Source organism: Coenobita brevimanus, chromosome 116, assembly GCF_032717465.1.
Source record: "Coenobita brevimanus isolate Jiangsu-jjx chromosome 116, ASM3271746v2, whole genome shotgun sequence".
Classification (NCBI taxonomy): domain Eukaryota; kingdom Metazoa; phylum Arthropoda; class Malacostraca; order Decapoda; family Coenobitidae; genus Coenobita; species Coenobita brevimanus.
Genome location: NC_137069.1, coordinates 53,933,042 through 53,949,906, shown reverse-complemented (window position 1 = coordinate 53,949,906; position 16,865 = coordinate 53,933,042). Strand labels below are relative to the sequence as shown.

At 41.1% G+C, this 16,865-nt stretch overlaps 1 protein-coding gene across 1 annotated transcript in view; it reads right to left on the bottom strand.

The window, feature by feature from the left end:
- The window catches only part of LOC145418740 (uncharacterized), a 143,190-nt gene that overhangs the window by 64,502 nt on the left and 61,823 nt on the right, over positions 1 to 16,865 (bottom strand). The window contains exons 2-5 of the mRNA XM_080287073.1: positions 13,783 to 13,912; positions 10,755 to 10,911; positions 9,739 to 9,874; positions 6,320 to 6,495 (exon numbers count right to left, since the gene is read on the bottom strand). Coding sequence (XP_080143199.1) covers positions 6,320 to 6,495; positions 9,739 to 9,874; positions 10,755 to 10,911; positions 13,783 to 13,912 — 599 coding nt within the window. The remainder of the gene's footprint in view (positions 1 to 6,319; positions 6,496 to 9,738; positions 9,875 to 10,754; positions 10,912 to 13,782; positions 13,913 to 16,865) is intronic.

The following is a 16,865-nucleotide window of genomic DNA, read 5'->3' as shown; positions in this document are numbered from 1 at the left end:
CTTGCTCCTCATTTCATACCAGAACTCTGCGCACACAGTTCCAAACTAGCTCTAGTTAAGCCTAATCAACCTGAAAGTATCAGGAACACAGGAAAAGCATTTATTCTCGTGGAAAAAGTAAAATTGTTGGACGAAGTGGTGTGAGGTGTGGGATTTAATGCGAAGAAGAGTAAAGTTCAGACAATTAGATAAAATGAGTCGTGTGTTTACAACACACAATTGTAAATGTGCATAAACGGAAAGGCGATGCCCTGGAAAGAGGAAATTATACAGGTATAAAGCTCTTAGACCAGATAATGAAGGTAATGGAGAGAGTTCTAGAAGGTATGATTAGAGAAAGAGTGAATACTGATGAGATGCAGTTTGGGTTTATGCCAGGAAGAGGGACCACTGATGCCATATTCATTGTTCGACAGCTTCAGGAAAAATATATTGGGAAGAAAAGGGATCTGTATTTTGTTTTTGTTAATTTGGAAACGGCCTTTGACAGAGTCCCTAGAGAGGTGGTGAAGTGGGCAATGAGAAAGTTTGGCTTGGAGGAGTGGCTGAGAGTGAATGGAGATTTGAGCGATGAGTTTTCCGTGAATGTTGGTGTGCATCAGGGGTCAGTTTTGAGCCACTTGTTGTTTATCATGGCACCTGAAGCCCTCTCACAGGACTTCAGAAACAGACTCCCATGGGAGATGTTGTATGCTGATGATTTGGTGTTGATTGCAGAGAACGAAAGGGAGGCGGAGGAAAGGTTTAGGAAGTGGAGAGATGGTATGGGGCACAAGGGCTTAAGGGTAAATGCAGATAAAACAAAAGTGATGATATCTAGGGTTGGTGACAGTACTGTCAAAGAGGAGGGAGAGTGGCCACGTGCAGTATGCCACAAGGATGTGGGAAGTAATTCCATCTTGTGCAGTGTTTGTGATAAATGGGTGCACAAGAGATGTAGTGGTATCAGAGGTAGACTGCGAGATAATGCTGAATTTATGTGTACAGCGTGTCGGGGAGAGCAGGCGAAGATTGTCAGAAGTGAAAGGATTGAACTTGCTGTGGAATCTCTTGAGTGTGTGGAAGAGTTTTGTTATTTGGGAGACATGTTGTGTACTGGAGGTGGCGCTGGAGCTAGCTCTGTTGCTAGGGTGAGAAGTGGTTGGAAGAAGTTCAGGGAGCTGTTGCCTCTCCTGACACTGAAAGGACTCTCCCTGCATGCTAATGGGTCTTAGTATGCAGCATGTGTTAGAAGTGTAATGCTGTATGGTAGTGAAACCTGGGCCCGTATTTATCATTAGCTGTGAACATCATCCTTGAACATGCTTGGGGTTTCATTTACTCGGGACTTATCTTGGAAAGATCATATTAAATCTCTTGTAAAATCAGCTTCCAAGAGATTGGGTGTCCTAAGCCGACTCCGTTCTTTCTTTACCCCTGCACAGTTGTTGACTCTATACGGGGGTTTTATCCGCCCCTGTATGGAGTACAACTCTCATGTGTGGGGAGGTTCCCCACATACAGCTCTTCTCAATAGGGAGGAGTCAAAGGCTTTTCGTCTCATTAACTCTCCTTCTCTTACTGACTCCCTTCAACCTCTGTCTCTTCGCCGCACTGTTGCATCTTTATCTCTTTTCTTTCGCTACTTTAATGGTCACTGCTCCTCTGAACTGTCTGCATGCATTCCTTCAACTCTACGACGGGCGCGTAGCACCTGTCTAGCAGCAAACTCTCATCCCTTTTCTGTCCAACTCTCTAATGCAAGAGTTAACCGTTACTCCCAGTCTTTCATTTATGCAACAGGTCAACTCTGGAACTATCTCTCTCTGTCTGTATTTCCTGCTGTCTATGATCTCCAGTCTTTCAAACGCAGTGTGTCCAGGCATCTCGAAATGATCGGATCTTGAATTTGGCTCTCTATTGTATTTTGTTTTTCTCTTGGAGGGAACTGTTATTGCGGGCTTAGGGCCTTTGGTTCCTTCTTCCTCGCATAGAAAAAAAAGAGGGGGGGCCTTGTGAATTCGCAAGCCAGTGAGCTGTTCACAAATTTGTGAACAACCATAAAGGTTATTTATCAAGCTTGTGATGCGCTCCTAACGCTGTGAACTGACCGCAACAGTGAGGGAAGTCTGCTAGCCATCCGGGGCACTTTTAAGGACTTGGGATCGTTCACAAGAGGCGAGTCGGCGACGGATAAACTTAAACAATGGACTTACGCATACGCCAAGGAATTTTCGACCACGGAGAGACCTTCTCAATGACTGCGATAATTCAGAGTTAGGATGTTAAACCATTTAGACTGGGAGTGAATTATATTTGTGACAGACTTGATGAGAAATAACTACAATCGACAATGTAACGTAGGCTCCCCGGAGATGAAACTTGATATGGACTTTTGGTATCATGCAGACACTGGAAGCTCTAGTTACACCGGAAATAATAATATTCATCCGTTTCCAAATGGGTAATAGAGATAAAGAAAGCAGGCAGAATATTCAAGGAAAGTAGGCAGAATATTCGAGGAAACAGACAGAATATTCAGAGATGACAGGCAGAATAGTCAAAGAAGGTAGACAGAATATTCAAAGAAATCAAGCTGAGTACTCAAGGAAAGCAGGCAGAATATTCAAAGAAAGCAGACAGAATATGCAAGGCAAACAGGCAAAATTAAGACAATTGTTAACTTTTTATTTATCAATCTCAAACGTATGCCAGGAAAGGAGACTGTGCATTTGTATCTCATAGTTTAAGCACAGAAATGCACAATAATACACTTTGATGCACACTAATACACTTGGCACTGGCCGACTATATTCTTGTGGGTAGAATGGTGCTTGACAGTGGCATAGATACGAGAGTGGTGAGAGGACAATCGGGAGGTGTGTCTTGTCATATGTCTGTGGTTCATTCATTCATTGCCAGACGCCAGGTATCCCAGAAGGGTGGCCAATGGCTTAGAGTTAACTGTTTTACAGGGAGGGGCACTAATCCTCCACCAACCCCACTTGACACATAGGGATGCCAACAGCATCTGGTGTTCCCAGGCGGTCACCCATCCAAGTACTAACCAGACCCAACGTTGCTTAACTTTGGGTCTGGTTAGTACTTGGATGGGTGACCGCCAATGGAAGGTAAAACTGAGAGGAATATGACTGTAAGAGAGACAGAACGGGAGGGTGCAGTCAGGCAAAAACTGAAAGCAAGAAATTAAAAATCCAGCAAGTGTCTGATGAATACGTGGAGGAGCTGGGTGCTGCAGATAAAAAGAATGATATAGCGAGATGGGGTATATACAGGGTATTGGGATAAAAAGGCTAAAAGAGTAGTGAAGGAATAGAGAGAGAAGTGGCAAGAAAGGATGCAGAAAAGGGCCTCAAGTGAAAGAAGAAACTAATACAAGAAAGAAAAACAGTAGGTAAATGAAGATCTTTGAAGAAAAATGAAAACAGCAACTTACTCTGGAAAAATATGGAAAAATGTTGAAGTGGGAGTGGAAAGACGTGTGAAAATGGAAGAACTGTGGAAATGAAGTAAGGAGCAGAAGGAAAGAATATTTCAAAAGGCTGATGAATGGAAAAGGTGAGAGTAGAAAGGCTTTGATGACTGTATGTAGACAAGGAATTTGGATACTCTAATTCTCATTTTATCCTTTTTTTTTTTTTTTCTGACTGCCAATCAACCCTAGTTCATCGTGCCTTATGGCTTTGATCGTTGTTTTCAGCCGTGCACAAAAAAGAAGAAATCTTTAAATAATTTTTTTTTAAGAAATTGCTATTATAACGAAACATTTATTGAACTACTGGTAACAGTTTATTTTTCTAGTGCAAAATGATGTCAAAGACAATCTCAACACGTCCATTTTATAAATAAAATGATCGTATCCATGCTAACCTTAGCGTTCCTTCACCAATCGCAAGGCAAGAGGATTTCACTCTTGGGAGGCGTTCACAAGACTATGGTAAATAACTCCTTGGAACGCCTCACAGTAGTGAAATGTTTTGGAGCCTGGGAACGGACTCCTGTGAACGGGGACGGCCATTATGATAAATACGGCCCCTAGGCAGTAAAGGAGGAGGATATTCACAGGCTCAGACATACAGAAATGACAATGATTAGGTGGATGTGCAGTGCGTCCCTGCGTGCAAGGCCTGGGGGGGCTGAGTTTACAATGGAAGAGTTGAGAGGTAAGATGGGACCGGAGTGTATTGGTGTTGTGATGAGGAGAGGTAGATTGAGATGGTTTGGACATGTGGAGAGGATGGGGGATGATAATTGGGTGCAGAAGGTAAGAAGTGTTAATACTGGGGGTGGGGTTGTTAGGGGTAGACCGAGAAAGACGTGGGACGAGGTCATTAAGTGTGACCTTAGGGTTATGGGACTGAACAGGGAGGCTGCAATAGATCGTGCAGCATGGAGAGCCGCCATTAGGTGACCAAGGCCAACGCATGCAAGCATGTTGGAGCCTTCAAAAACGAAAACAAAAACGAATCTCTTTGTTGGAGAGTGATACAAAACTAAAAATGTTAATGATGAGAGAACAGTAAAATTCATGTTCTCGCATGTAGTGCAATGATTGTGAAAAGGGCTTTGTGACCAATCTTTGTTAAGAACTGAAGGACTCTGGGTTTTAAGAAAATCTGACTCTTATAGTATGTGAAGAATGTGTGAGTTAACATAAGAAATTAGGTAAGATAATTATGGGAGTTCAGTTTCTGTGAATTATACTATCGTAAAATTACCGTCTACTGCTTCCTTGACTTGTTTATTATTCAGGATTACTGCATTTGTGCTTACCATAGATGCTGTACACAGTTGCTCCATGCTGTCAATTTCATTATATCTTTATTGCTGATAACTAATGATACTTTCAAAAACAGTTTCATGCTGTGCAATTTTTTTTTTTTTTTTTAAAGCAGCAAAAGTAATTCTAGGCGAAATATGTAAGACACTGGGCGGCGATTTTTCACGGGTTTATGAGCTTACAAGTGATTACCTGGTTGGTCCTGGGCATCCCCGTTATAAAAATGAGATGCATTTGGGAAAACCCATTGTTGAGCTGGGGTATTGGTTACTGGGCCATTATGACACTGAAAGTATAGGGATGCATTTGGGAGCCTTGGGATCCCCCCCAATAATGCCAAAACCCATCCAAGTGAGTCAAAAAACAAGTTCCTAGCTCACCTAAACCCCCAAATAGCTTTAAAACAAGCTAAACTAAGCCTAAAGGCAGTTTATAACTCACCTAAACCCACAAATAAAATATGAAAATCATCAAAAATAAGTGAAAAAACAAACTTAATAAGCTATACCCAAAACTGACAGTGTTCACCCCAATTATGACTAAAACACATTAATGTACATCTACAAACAGGTTATAAATCAATCTAAACACAAAAATTACATCTACAATATCATCAAAATTGGTATTAAAAAAAAAAAACATTGGATAACAGGGGACTGGCATCGATAGGCCGGGAAGGGTGTTAATTTTTTTACATCACAATGGCAGGGCGCTGCATAAAGGTGGATTGTATAGTGGGGTATTGCTGTATTCGGGGCTTTCAAGGTTAGGCTTAGTGGCAATCCTTGGTAGTTAAAATTATGTGGTGTATTGGGGGCAAAACTACTCAATTAGGTTTGGTTAGGAAGCACTGATATGTCCAGTGAGCGAGATTGTATGCAAACACACTGGCTCAGGTGTCTTACGTAAACATAGTTGTAATAACCTATCTTTATACAGTATGTACAGTACTTTTAAAAAAAAATATGGGGCTCCCAGAACCTCACCCCCAATTTAACATGTATATATATGTCATGTTTTAGCACAACCTTCATTCAGCACGAGGGTGTGCATAACCTATTGTGTGTTGTACAGAGACTGTACTGTAATCCATTACATCTAATGGTCCCCCACGTGATGTGCGATTTCATGCACGTTTGAAAATCAATCACTATAATAGCATATTCTTTTATTAAAAATGAAAACTATACCCATTTTACACTAACTTGGCCTATAATTTCACCCTTTTGTACCCTTGTCACATCACTTCTTCATGACTAATACAGTATTACAATAGACTGTTATTACAATTCAGCAACCAAGAAGGGGTGATGACAATTTCTGGCCAGGTTGGAGTAAAAAGGGTAGAAAACACACACAATGCACCCCAGTTAAAAGACACTGTTCGTTATAGCCAATGAAAATCCAGTGACCTTCATAGTGCCCGTTAAATCCAACATCCAGTCTACCGAGGTCTGTTAAGTTGAGGGTCTACTGTACAATACTAAACAGCTTTCTTGACATTCTAATTCATAATGCTGACAGTTAAACATCACTTACATTGGCCACCAGCTTGGCTTCTCCTCGCTGTGTCTCATAAAATATTTCCGCTTGCTCTAGAAGCGTGATCAGCTGCGTTCGCTCCTCCACCTCCTTCTGCACTGATGCCATGTAGCATTCCAACGCAATCACTGCCTCCTCAAATTCTTCCATTCTTTCACGGCTCGTACCTCGCTCTGTGGATTCAGATATTACATGTGCTGAAACTTCTATAAACTACAGCACTGTCGTTGTTGCTGTCGTTGCCATCATCACCATCAACGTTGTTGTCACTTGTCGATATCATCATCATCATCGTCGCTGTCACTGTCATCATCCTCATCACTGTTATCATCACTGTCGTCAACCAAAAAATGATTCCCAGTTAAGAGCTGAGATTAGGTAGAATCCAAAACCAAAGATAGACAGGACAGCATTTGTTTTCACTTTTAAAGGCTGCAACATGCTTGCATGCATCAGCCTTGGTCACCTAATGGAAACCCTCTATGCTATTCAATCTCTAGCAGCTTTCCTATTCAGTCCCTTATCCCTGAGGTCACATTCAGTTACTTCGTCATAGATCTGTTACGGTCTACCCCTTGCAACCCTACCCCTAACGTTAACAATTCTCACTTTCTGCACCCAATTAACATTCCACATCCTCTCCACATGCCCAAACCATCTCAATCTACTTCTCCTCATCACAACACCAATACACTCCAGTCCCATCCTACCTCAACTCTTCCATCGTAAACCTAGCCCCCCCCGGGCCTCACACTCAAGAACGCACTGCACATCCACCTACTCATTGTCATTTCTGTAGGTTTAAGGATACAAATATCCTCTTCCTTTACTGCCCAGGTCTCACTACCATACAGCATTACAATCCTAACACATGCTGCACAAAATGATCCCTTAGCAAGGAGGGAGAGCCCTCTCAACGTCAGGAGTGGCAACAGCTCCCTGAACTTCTTCCAATCACCCCTCACTCTAGCCACAGAGCTAGCTCCAGCCCCATTTCCAGCACATACCATGTCTCCCAAACTACAAAACCCTTCCACACACTCAAGAGACTCACCAGCAAGTTCAATCCTCTCACATCTGTCAATCCACATATGCTCTCCTCGACACACTGCACACGTGAAATCATCATTATCTTGCAGCCTACCTCTAATACAACTACATCTCAATGCACCCACTTATCACAAACACTGCACAAGATGGAATTACTTCCCATGCCCATGTGGCAAATCGCACATGACCACTCTCCCTCTTCTCTGACAGTATCACAGCTAGCCCTAGATATCATCTACTGTGTTTTGTCTGCATTTACTCTTAAGTCCCTGTGCACCATACCATCTCTCCACTTCCTGAATCTTTCCTCTGCCTCCCTTTCGTTCTCTGTAATCAACACCATATCATCGGCATACAGCATCTCCTACAGGAGTCCATTTCTGTAATCAAGTGAGAGGGCTTCAAGTACCATGATAAACAACAAGGGGTTCAACACCTATGCCTGAGGCACACCAACATTCAGAGAAAACTCATCACTCAAATCTCCATTCACCCTTATTTGGGTGCGAGCACACACATACATAGCCATAACCACTCTAACCAGCCACTCCTCGATCCCAAGCTTTCTCATTGCCCACTTCATCACCAGCATTAAAAAATAAAATCTGAAAAAAAAGAAAAAGCATAATCAAATAGCATTCCCAGTGATATTAGACAAACATTAACATATCATCCGAGTCTAAAAGATTCATAACACAACCTCATAAGAAAAACCATCGTTATATCTTTTTTTCTTTCTTTTTTTATGTGCTTCACTTCCATCTGAGACAATCATTCTGTAAAACACCAAGGAGGAAAAAAAAAGTGTTGGAGGAAGAGCAATCTTTGTCACAAGGATTTGTTTTTGTAATATGGTCCTGCATACTTCATCTACCTATTTTGCTTCACTGCCAGTTCTTTTATTTCCTTACTTTTCATAACGCACATTTTCACACATACATATACAATTTCTGTTCACTTTCTTCTTTGTCTGCCCATCTTCTCCCACCTGCACTCTTACTCACATACATAGTGCTCTTTTCATGATGCAAAATACTGTATCTTTGTACACATATTGAAAGATGAACTTACCACTCCATCACAGTTATTTTATGATGTAGCCTTAGCAAAGTACTGTTAAGCTGTCATATAGAGCAAACATCTTTGTGTTTAATAACAGAATAAAAAGCTTAACGATTATAACGTCCACTTGATCATGGTGGACTGCCACACCGACATCATGTGGCAAGGGGTGGGGGCTGCTATGGTAACCAAGTGAGTGCCTCACCTAACAGGCTAAGGTCACTGACATTTCCATAATTTAGGATTATTTTTTTTCCGCTTGTACCAAGAATTACTGTTTGTCCATCACAATGTGCTACAATCTGTTTAAACCAAAATTTATCAAGTACAGTAATCATCAGCACCGAAATCTTTTGGCACGAAATTACAAAACTGTGCTGTGGTGGCAACAGGTGGCTAGTGGTGCACTGTGTGGTGATGAGTAGCACACAAGCCCTGCACTTGGTAGGGGAGGTCTGCTGAGATTTTACTAACCCTTTTACAACTTATAAAATAACAGTCCTGTACTCACATAGTGCTTCCCATGACCACTGCTGTACGTACCATTTATAACAATCTTCTGGTTCGAGTCTTGTCCAATGGCAGTTTCAGAGTTTTTCTTTTACCTTCACCACATTCAAATAACTTTACAGCAAGCTACCTAAATTTCCTTTTGTTTTTCCTGATGTCTGATACACTCTGTATGGCAATACCACACTTTTACTATGAGTTTTCCTGCAGAAACACCAGCTTCTAACCTATCAAGAATTTTCACTGCCAGCATTATGTACTCGTAATGTTACATGCTTCCTCTTGACACCTTTAGTCTTCCCAGAGGATCCACTTGCATTAACAGCCATGGTTTGGAGAAATGTTTTTTGAAATACTGTACCAAAATAAAATATATATATATCGTTGAACTAGTTGATGGTACAAATGCTCGTGTGTTTAAATAAAGGTACCCATGTTGTGACCTACCATGATCTGAGACTAAACAAATGACAGTCACTTTCTACCCTGTTTGTGAAAATGGTTTTAGAATTAGTTTATGCATATTTCTGGAACTCATACATGTATATATTTTTTTCTGAATTGACCGAAATCCGGACTAACGGGGTCTGAACCAAAGCTAAAGCCACTCCATCAACTACAAACTTAATAACGGAATCTGCTACACATGAATTGCATGTAATATATGGCTTACTGAAAGAACATGACTGTTAAGGGATAACACCACAAATAAAAATCAACAAATAAACATGAAGAAAAAATCTCATGACGAAGGCCAAACACACATGTAACTCTCTCTAACCTATTCCACTCACCTTTAACAGTCTGGCGCAACTGGTTAATTTCTTCATCAGTGAGTGTGAAGTCCTGGTTCTTAAAGTCTGCCAACATGGACTCGGTGGTCTTACCCAATGCCAACACCCCACGGATGCCTTCCACCAGCTGCACTGGCTGTAACCACAACACTGCCTTAGCATGCCTCATACACCTTCACTTGATGCAGATATTCAGCCTTTGGCACTTAGTTTCACAGCTTGATGGCAGAATAACACAATGCTGTACACTCAAAAACAATATCCCCCTCCAGCATACATACCCAGAAACAGTGAACTGCCTATTCACTCTATGACAAAACAAAATACAAAAGAGGCTTTAAGTGAGTCTAAGTTCACAATGCAATGATGAGGAAGTCAGTGGGAGGTGACAGACACTACTGGCCCATTGCTTTGTCTGCAGAGATGGGAAACCAACTATTGCTTTTGACTGTACCTGTACAAGTGTCAGATGGTTTAAATACAAACAAAGCTACGGCAATTTATGTTCCGTACTGAAAATATAAAATCTATCTATCTATCTATCTATAGCCCGATGCCCTGATCCCGCAAAGGGTGGCCGCAGACAAAACGCCTCCAAGTCACTCTGTCACCCACCATTTGACTACCCTCCCCCCAGTTCACCCCCCCCCTCCCTCATATACCTCTCAACTCCATCCCTCCACCTCATCCTCGGTCTACCCCTCCCTCTCCCTCCCTCCACCTCACCTACATACACCCTCTTAGTCAGTCTTTCATTCTCCATTCTCTCCACATGTCCAAACCACCTCAGTGTATTTCTCCTAATCTTCTCAACCACATCTACCCCACAACGTTCCTTCACTTCTTCATTCGTCAACCTGCCCCTCCATGTCACTCCACATGCTTTGTTGAATACCAGAGAATAGTGTAAATCTCCATAAAATACAGAACAGTAATGTATAACCATCTGGAAAAAGGAAGTTAAAAAGAAAATCAGTAATGAAGTCAACCCCATACATACAGTATTATTTACATACCTGAAAACTGGAGAGAACAATTTCATTTTCTGAAGCATTAACTGTTCCCACATTCTCCACAATCTCAGTGAGTTCCGATATGAACTTGGCATCGTAGATTCCTCGTTCTTCCCAGATGTTGAATATTCTAATTATTTTAGCACGGATCTTCTCATCTCTGGGAAAGAAATTTAACAATAAATACTGTATGGGAGATTATCTGACTTTTTCTTCTGAAAAAAAATCTACATTTCTACAGAGTACAGTACTGTGCAGTAGTTCTAAAGGTAATTAAAATACCAACGTTGAAGCACACTATCACACACCACCAACCAGGCTGACTTAAGACTCTTTGAAGCTTCCTTAAACTGAAATGTTTTGTTGGCAACCTAGAGCTAAAGCTCAGTGTCCTTTGGGTGCAATAGTATTCATTTATCTAGTCATGCTGTTAACACTTTGCTGCTCCACCCCTCCTCCAAATCAGCACACAATCCAGTTCTTTTGCAGCTGTCAGACACCTTTCTGCAGATTCTCAACAGCTATTTGGATTCAAGGTATTTTCTGTAGTTACAGATATACGGGTATACCCCTCTACTCGATACCCCGCCATAGCGATATAAAAAAATTAACACCCTTCCCTACCTATCAATGGCCAGTCCCCAGTTATCTGATGTTTTTTTTCCTATGGTTTCCTTCTGAAACGATTTTGATGATATTTTAGACCTAAAATTTGTTCTTTAAGTTGGTTTATAAACTGTTTTTAGATTTAGATTAATGTGTTTTAGTTATAGGTAGGGTTTAGGATTAGATTAATGTGTTTTAGTCATAGGTGAGGTGAACACTGTCATTTTGGGTACAGATTAGTAAGTCTGAATTTTTCCAGACTTATTTTTAATGATTTTCAGATATAATTTTTGGGTTTAGGTGAGTTATATAAACTGCTTTTAGGCTTAGTTTAGCTTGTTTTAATCTATTTGAGGGTTTAAGTGAGCTAGAAGCTTGTTTTTGGACTCATTTGGGTGGGTTTTGGACTTGTTTGGGGGGCAATCTCAAGGCTCTCCAACGCAGCCCTTTACTTTCTATAACGTTCCCAATTAACAATATCCTGGCTAAACAATGGGTTGTCCCATACACATCCCATCACTATAACAAGGACGACCTGTACTGACTTTTTTGTGAGCATAACTTAAATGACAGATTCAACCACACCCAGAGGTATCCAAAGAACAGCTGTGCATATAAAGTTCTGATGTCCCGGGGCATCCAAAGAATGGGAAAATATTATAAGTTCTTACAATATGACAGCATTCACAAGTTTAACTGGTGTATGAAGACACCCTACATTTGGGGTTACTTCAGCCAGCCATGTTTTCTACAAGGTCGTCAGCACTGAAGCCCACCTGGACAGCCTGAGGGTTGCTTCACACACTGATGAACTTGGGGTAAAACTGACTAAAATCCAGAGCAAACATGATACACATACCAAATCAATAATGAAGGGGTGTGAAAAACTACATCAATTTTCAAGAGCTGCATTACAGAAAACAGAAGGTATTATCTGTGCTTTAAGGTTCAGTGAAAATGTTACACATTATTAAATATGCAAACAAAAAATTGTAGCAAATGGTTGACATGTAGGTAATTTTTGCTCTCTATAAAGCAATAGTCTGAGGTCATTCCATATTCATGCAAATTTTAACATGTGTCAGTTTAAGTCATTTTCAACTGTGGTACATATGCTGACCCTTCAGTCTGTTTTTTGATCTTCTACATAGACATGTTTCTAATTATTTTTGCATTTTGGTCCTCTGTGTGTTATGCAATGCTTCTCCTACTCAATGTTTTTCAGGCAACTAAATTTTTTGCCAGATTTGAAAATCCACTTTTTTATTTTTTTTTAACATAATCAAAATCATGATCGGGATAAATAAAGTTCTTTTTTGAAAACTGCAATTGAGAACTGCTTTTTGACAACAAAAACACTTTGCTTCTATAGTAGATGACATGTAATCAATTCACCAACTTTTTTTTTTTTTTTTTTTTTTTGGTCACCCTGAGTTGATAGCCTATTTCAGTTGCCAGTATCCTTATCAACAGCAATCTCTGCAAACCTACACAAAACACTTAAACTCAGACCAGATTACATTTTTTTTTTTTTTTTAAATAAAACCCTGTGTCCCTTTTTTCGATAAGTGCTAAGGCGCTGTATGTGGTAGGTGGGGGCGCTCACCATCCACTCACTCAATGTAGTGCTGCTCTTGGGTGTCTGCCGTGTCCTCTCCTCCATCCTTCTTTCCTTCCATCTTCTTCTATCTTTCTTTTCTTCTTTCTTTCCTTGTCCTTCTGCCTACAGGTGACTTTACACTCCCTCTTCTGTCTTTCCTTCATTCTTTCCTCTTCCTTCTGCCTATGGGAGACTCTACACTGAGTTACAAGCCCAATGGTTTCCTGTACACCAGGAAACTATTTACTACGCTGGGTAGTAACCATATAACCAAATTTTGGCGCCTGGTGGTTTAGTGGGTAATTACGGCACTCCAATCAGACTGAACCAGTGAAGGTTTATATCCAAGGGGAGGTTAGGGTTTACTGCTCATGTAATGCCACTCAGGGATGAGTGAGGTTGGTCACTCTCATCTTAAATGTCAGGACCAACTGCCTAGCCCCGGGCTCCCACGCTCCTCATGGGGCAACGTAGGATTGGACGATGGATGGATGGATGGATGGCTAAGGCGCTGCCTCTGGGTAAAGGACTTGTTTGGAGCATGCAGCACTTTATGACAGGATGCCCTTCCTGGTGTCCACCAATGACCCTTGGGTGGACCTGAACCTCCGACCCTTCAGCCAGAGTGGAGTGCTCTAACCCACTGAGCCACAGCTGCAACAGTAATTGCAAGGTGACAGGAGGGTGCTATCCCTCCCAGCAGTACAGCTACCTGGGTGGGACACAAACTCTAGTCTCAAGTCAGGTGCTCTACCACTGAGCCCCACTGCCCCCCTATGTATTAAACTACAGTATAATTAAACAACAAATAAAAGGAGAATATACCTGACTAGAGGTGTAGCTTCTTTGATAGCTGTAGCAAAATGCTGGACAAGATCCAGCACTTTCTTGCGGCGGCTGTTTTGTACAATATCATTGCACACGTAAAACAAGGTTAGGCGGTGATGTACCTTGGCTGTAAAGGAAAAAATCACAGAATCAATATTTACACTGCATAATTTGACACCAGCACCACCATGTAGTGAAATATTACTGAATTCCTTAATCTACATTACAGGCAAACTCTGGTAACTGAGTGCATAATACTGTATCTGAATTTTCACTTAACTGAATTGTCATTTTTTGCACCAAACTTTTATCTGAATTAGCATTTCTGTTTATCCAAAATCTCACCACAAAAATACTTCTACAAACAATTTCATAATTATATAAACTGCTAGACACAGAGAAATGCCCAGCCCAGCTCCTAAAAAGTGTGCCTGTACTATGTTACTGCATTTGCATCACACACTTAAACAAAGTAGTGTATTCCTGTGTATCTGGGAATAACCCTGTACAATTATATAACATATTCCCACGTGTAACCAGAAAGAGGAAAGATAACCAGTGGTGTTCTCTGCTTGTCTTTATTTCTGGGCCTTGCTTTAGCCCTACAGAAAATCACCCAAGGTAGGTAACAGGATCCGGAGACACTCTGAACCATGAGCTTTGGTACTTCCTGACACTGCCACCTGCCGGCACTGCCTCTCTTAAAACAAATCTTGTCATGTTTCTATCCATTCCCATCTAGACTTTACATTCATAAAAGAATACCTACATGATACACAAGTACCAAAGAAAATTATTATACTGTTCATCATCATATATATATACCTCCAAATCAAAAGAATTATACAGTACAGGCGAACTCCAATTTACGATACCCCTAGATGAGATACCCCGGAATAGTGATGGGAGTAGAAATACCACCCTACCCTGCCTACCGTACGTCTACCCCCAGTTTTGCGATGTTTTCGTTGTTTTCGTTTTCGTTTTTAAAGGCTCCAACATGCTTGCATGTGTCGGCCTTGATCACCTAATGGCGGCTCTCCACGCTGCACGATCCATTGCAGCCTCCCTGTTCAGTCCCTTAACCCTGAGGTCACACTTAACCCGTCACGTCCCGACCACTTTCACACCTCCGACATCCCCCAGTCCCGACCATTTTTAGAAAAAATTTTTTTTGGCTAAAACCTTCGCTTTTGGTGAGAAACATCGAAAATTCATTGAGAAATCGCTCACCTGAGGTTTAAAATACTCGATACAGGTAGGAGTACCTCCTTACCTTACAGGGTTTTCTATCAGGCTGGCTGCAAAGAAAACGAGTTCTATGGGAGGATAACTATTCCACACCACTCCTAAACGGTATTTATTTATTTATTTGGTACGAATTTATATGTAGTATGAGAGTATATTGGTTTTCACACAGTAATATAGGCATTATAAGCATTGTTTCACTCACTAACTCATCACCATTCCTGACCTTCTTTTGCCACATTACCTGATCATCATTTCTAACTGATTCTTCCTCTAATGCTATGTAAACTTTGTCCTCCACATTGTCAACGATTGGGGAATCACTCTGGCCCTGAATGTCTTTATTGGCCAGGTCACTGGTAACAGGTGAATTGCCGAGACAATGGTGTGGGGGGGGAGGGGGGAGGTTATGCAGTGTAAGGCATTGTCCCTGCTTGGCATCTAGTAGAGATATAGAGGAAGGTGTCCCGTTTATACGTACGAAAAATCACGCGCGAAAATTGAAAATTGTGCAAATTAGGGACCTTGCAATTGCAAAACGTACCAGTACGTCGACGGGACTGGCAAATGCAAAATGTTGCAACGTACCCATACGTCGATGGGACGTCTCGGGTTAATGACCTCGTCCCATGTCTTTCTCGGTCTACCCCTCATAACCCCACCCTCAATATTAACACTTCTCATCTTCCTCACCCAATTATCACCCCCCATCCTCTTCACATGTCCAAACCATCTCAATCTACCTCTCCTCATCACAACACCAATACACTCCAGTCCCATCCTACCTCTCAACTCTTCCATCGTAAACCCAGCCCCTCCAGGCCTTGGACGCAGGAACGCACTGCACATTAATTTCTTTTTACCGATTTTGATGATATTTCAGACTTAAGTTTTGTGTTTAGGTTGATATATAAACCGTTTTTAGACTTGATTAATGTATTTCAGTGTTAGAAGTGAACGCTGTAATCTGGGGTATGGATTCTCACCCATCACATGAGGTACAAAACTGTGTGAACAAATAGGCAACTCAACAAAAAGTATTTCGTGCTTGACCATTGAACTGTCATCTAACCTATCATGGAATACATAACATTACAGTAATTTTAAGTAAATATTAATAACTGTGGAAACCAAGAGAGTAAATATTTCATCCACTGATGAAAACTGGGACATCAATAAATCACGTACAGTGTTTACATTCGGGCTGTTCAAGGGAAAACATTTTGAAAATACAAAGGAATTTCTAAATTAAATGTTGGAAAATATGAGAGAAGAAAATAAAGGAGCTCAGCAACCAGAACAGTAACTAAAACAACATAAAGAGGGGCCGTTGAAAAGGCTATCCAGATCACACATCAATCGATAAATCATGTGTTTACATTCAAGTTGTTCAAGTGAAAATGCTTTGAAAATACAAAGGAATTTCTAAATAAATGTTGGAAAATAAGAGAGAAGAAAATAAAGGAGCTCAGCAACCAGGACAGTAACAAAAATAACATAAAGAGGGGCCAAGGAAAAGGCCATCCCAACTGCGTCATCAATCACATTCCCGTCAAGAGAATTCCCTGTCAGAACATCAACAGTTCTCTGTCACAACAATTCGCACCTTGGATGATTCTGCATCATTCATACATTATTATTATGCATAACAGATGTTTATTTAATTGTTCTGGGACCGTTTGATGGTGGGATTGTATACAATGCTGCTGCTTCTTCTCTACTGAGTTTAAATACAAGTCAGAGATCACATTCCCCAGTGACCTTGCCTGGGTACAAATGAGACAGGCACTGCTCTTAGGCATAGGTTAGCTTCTTTTACAGCTGTTCGGCCA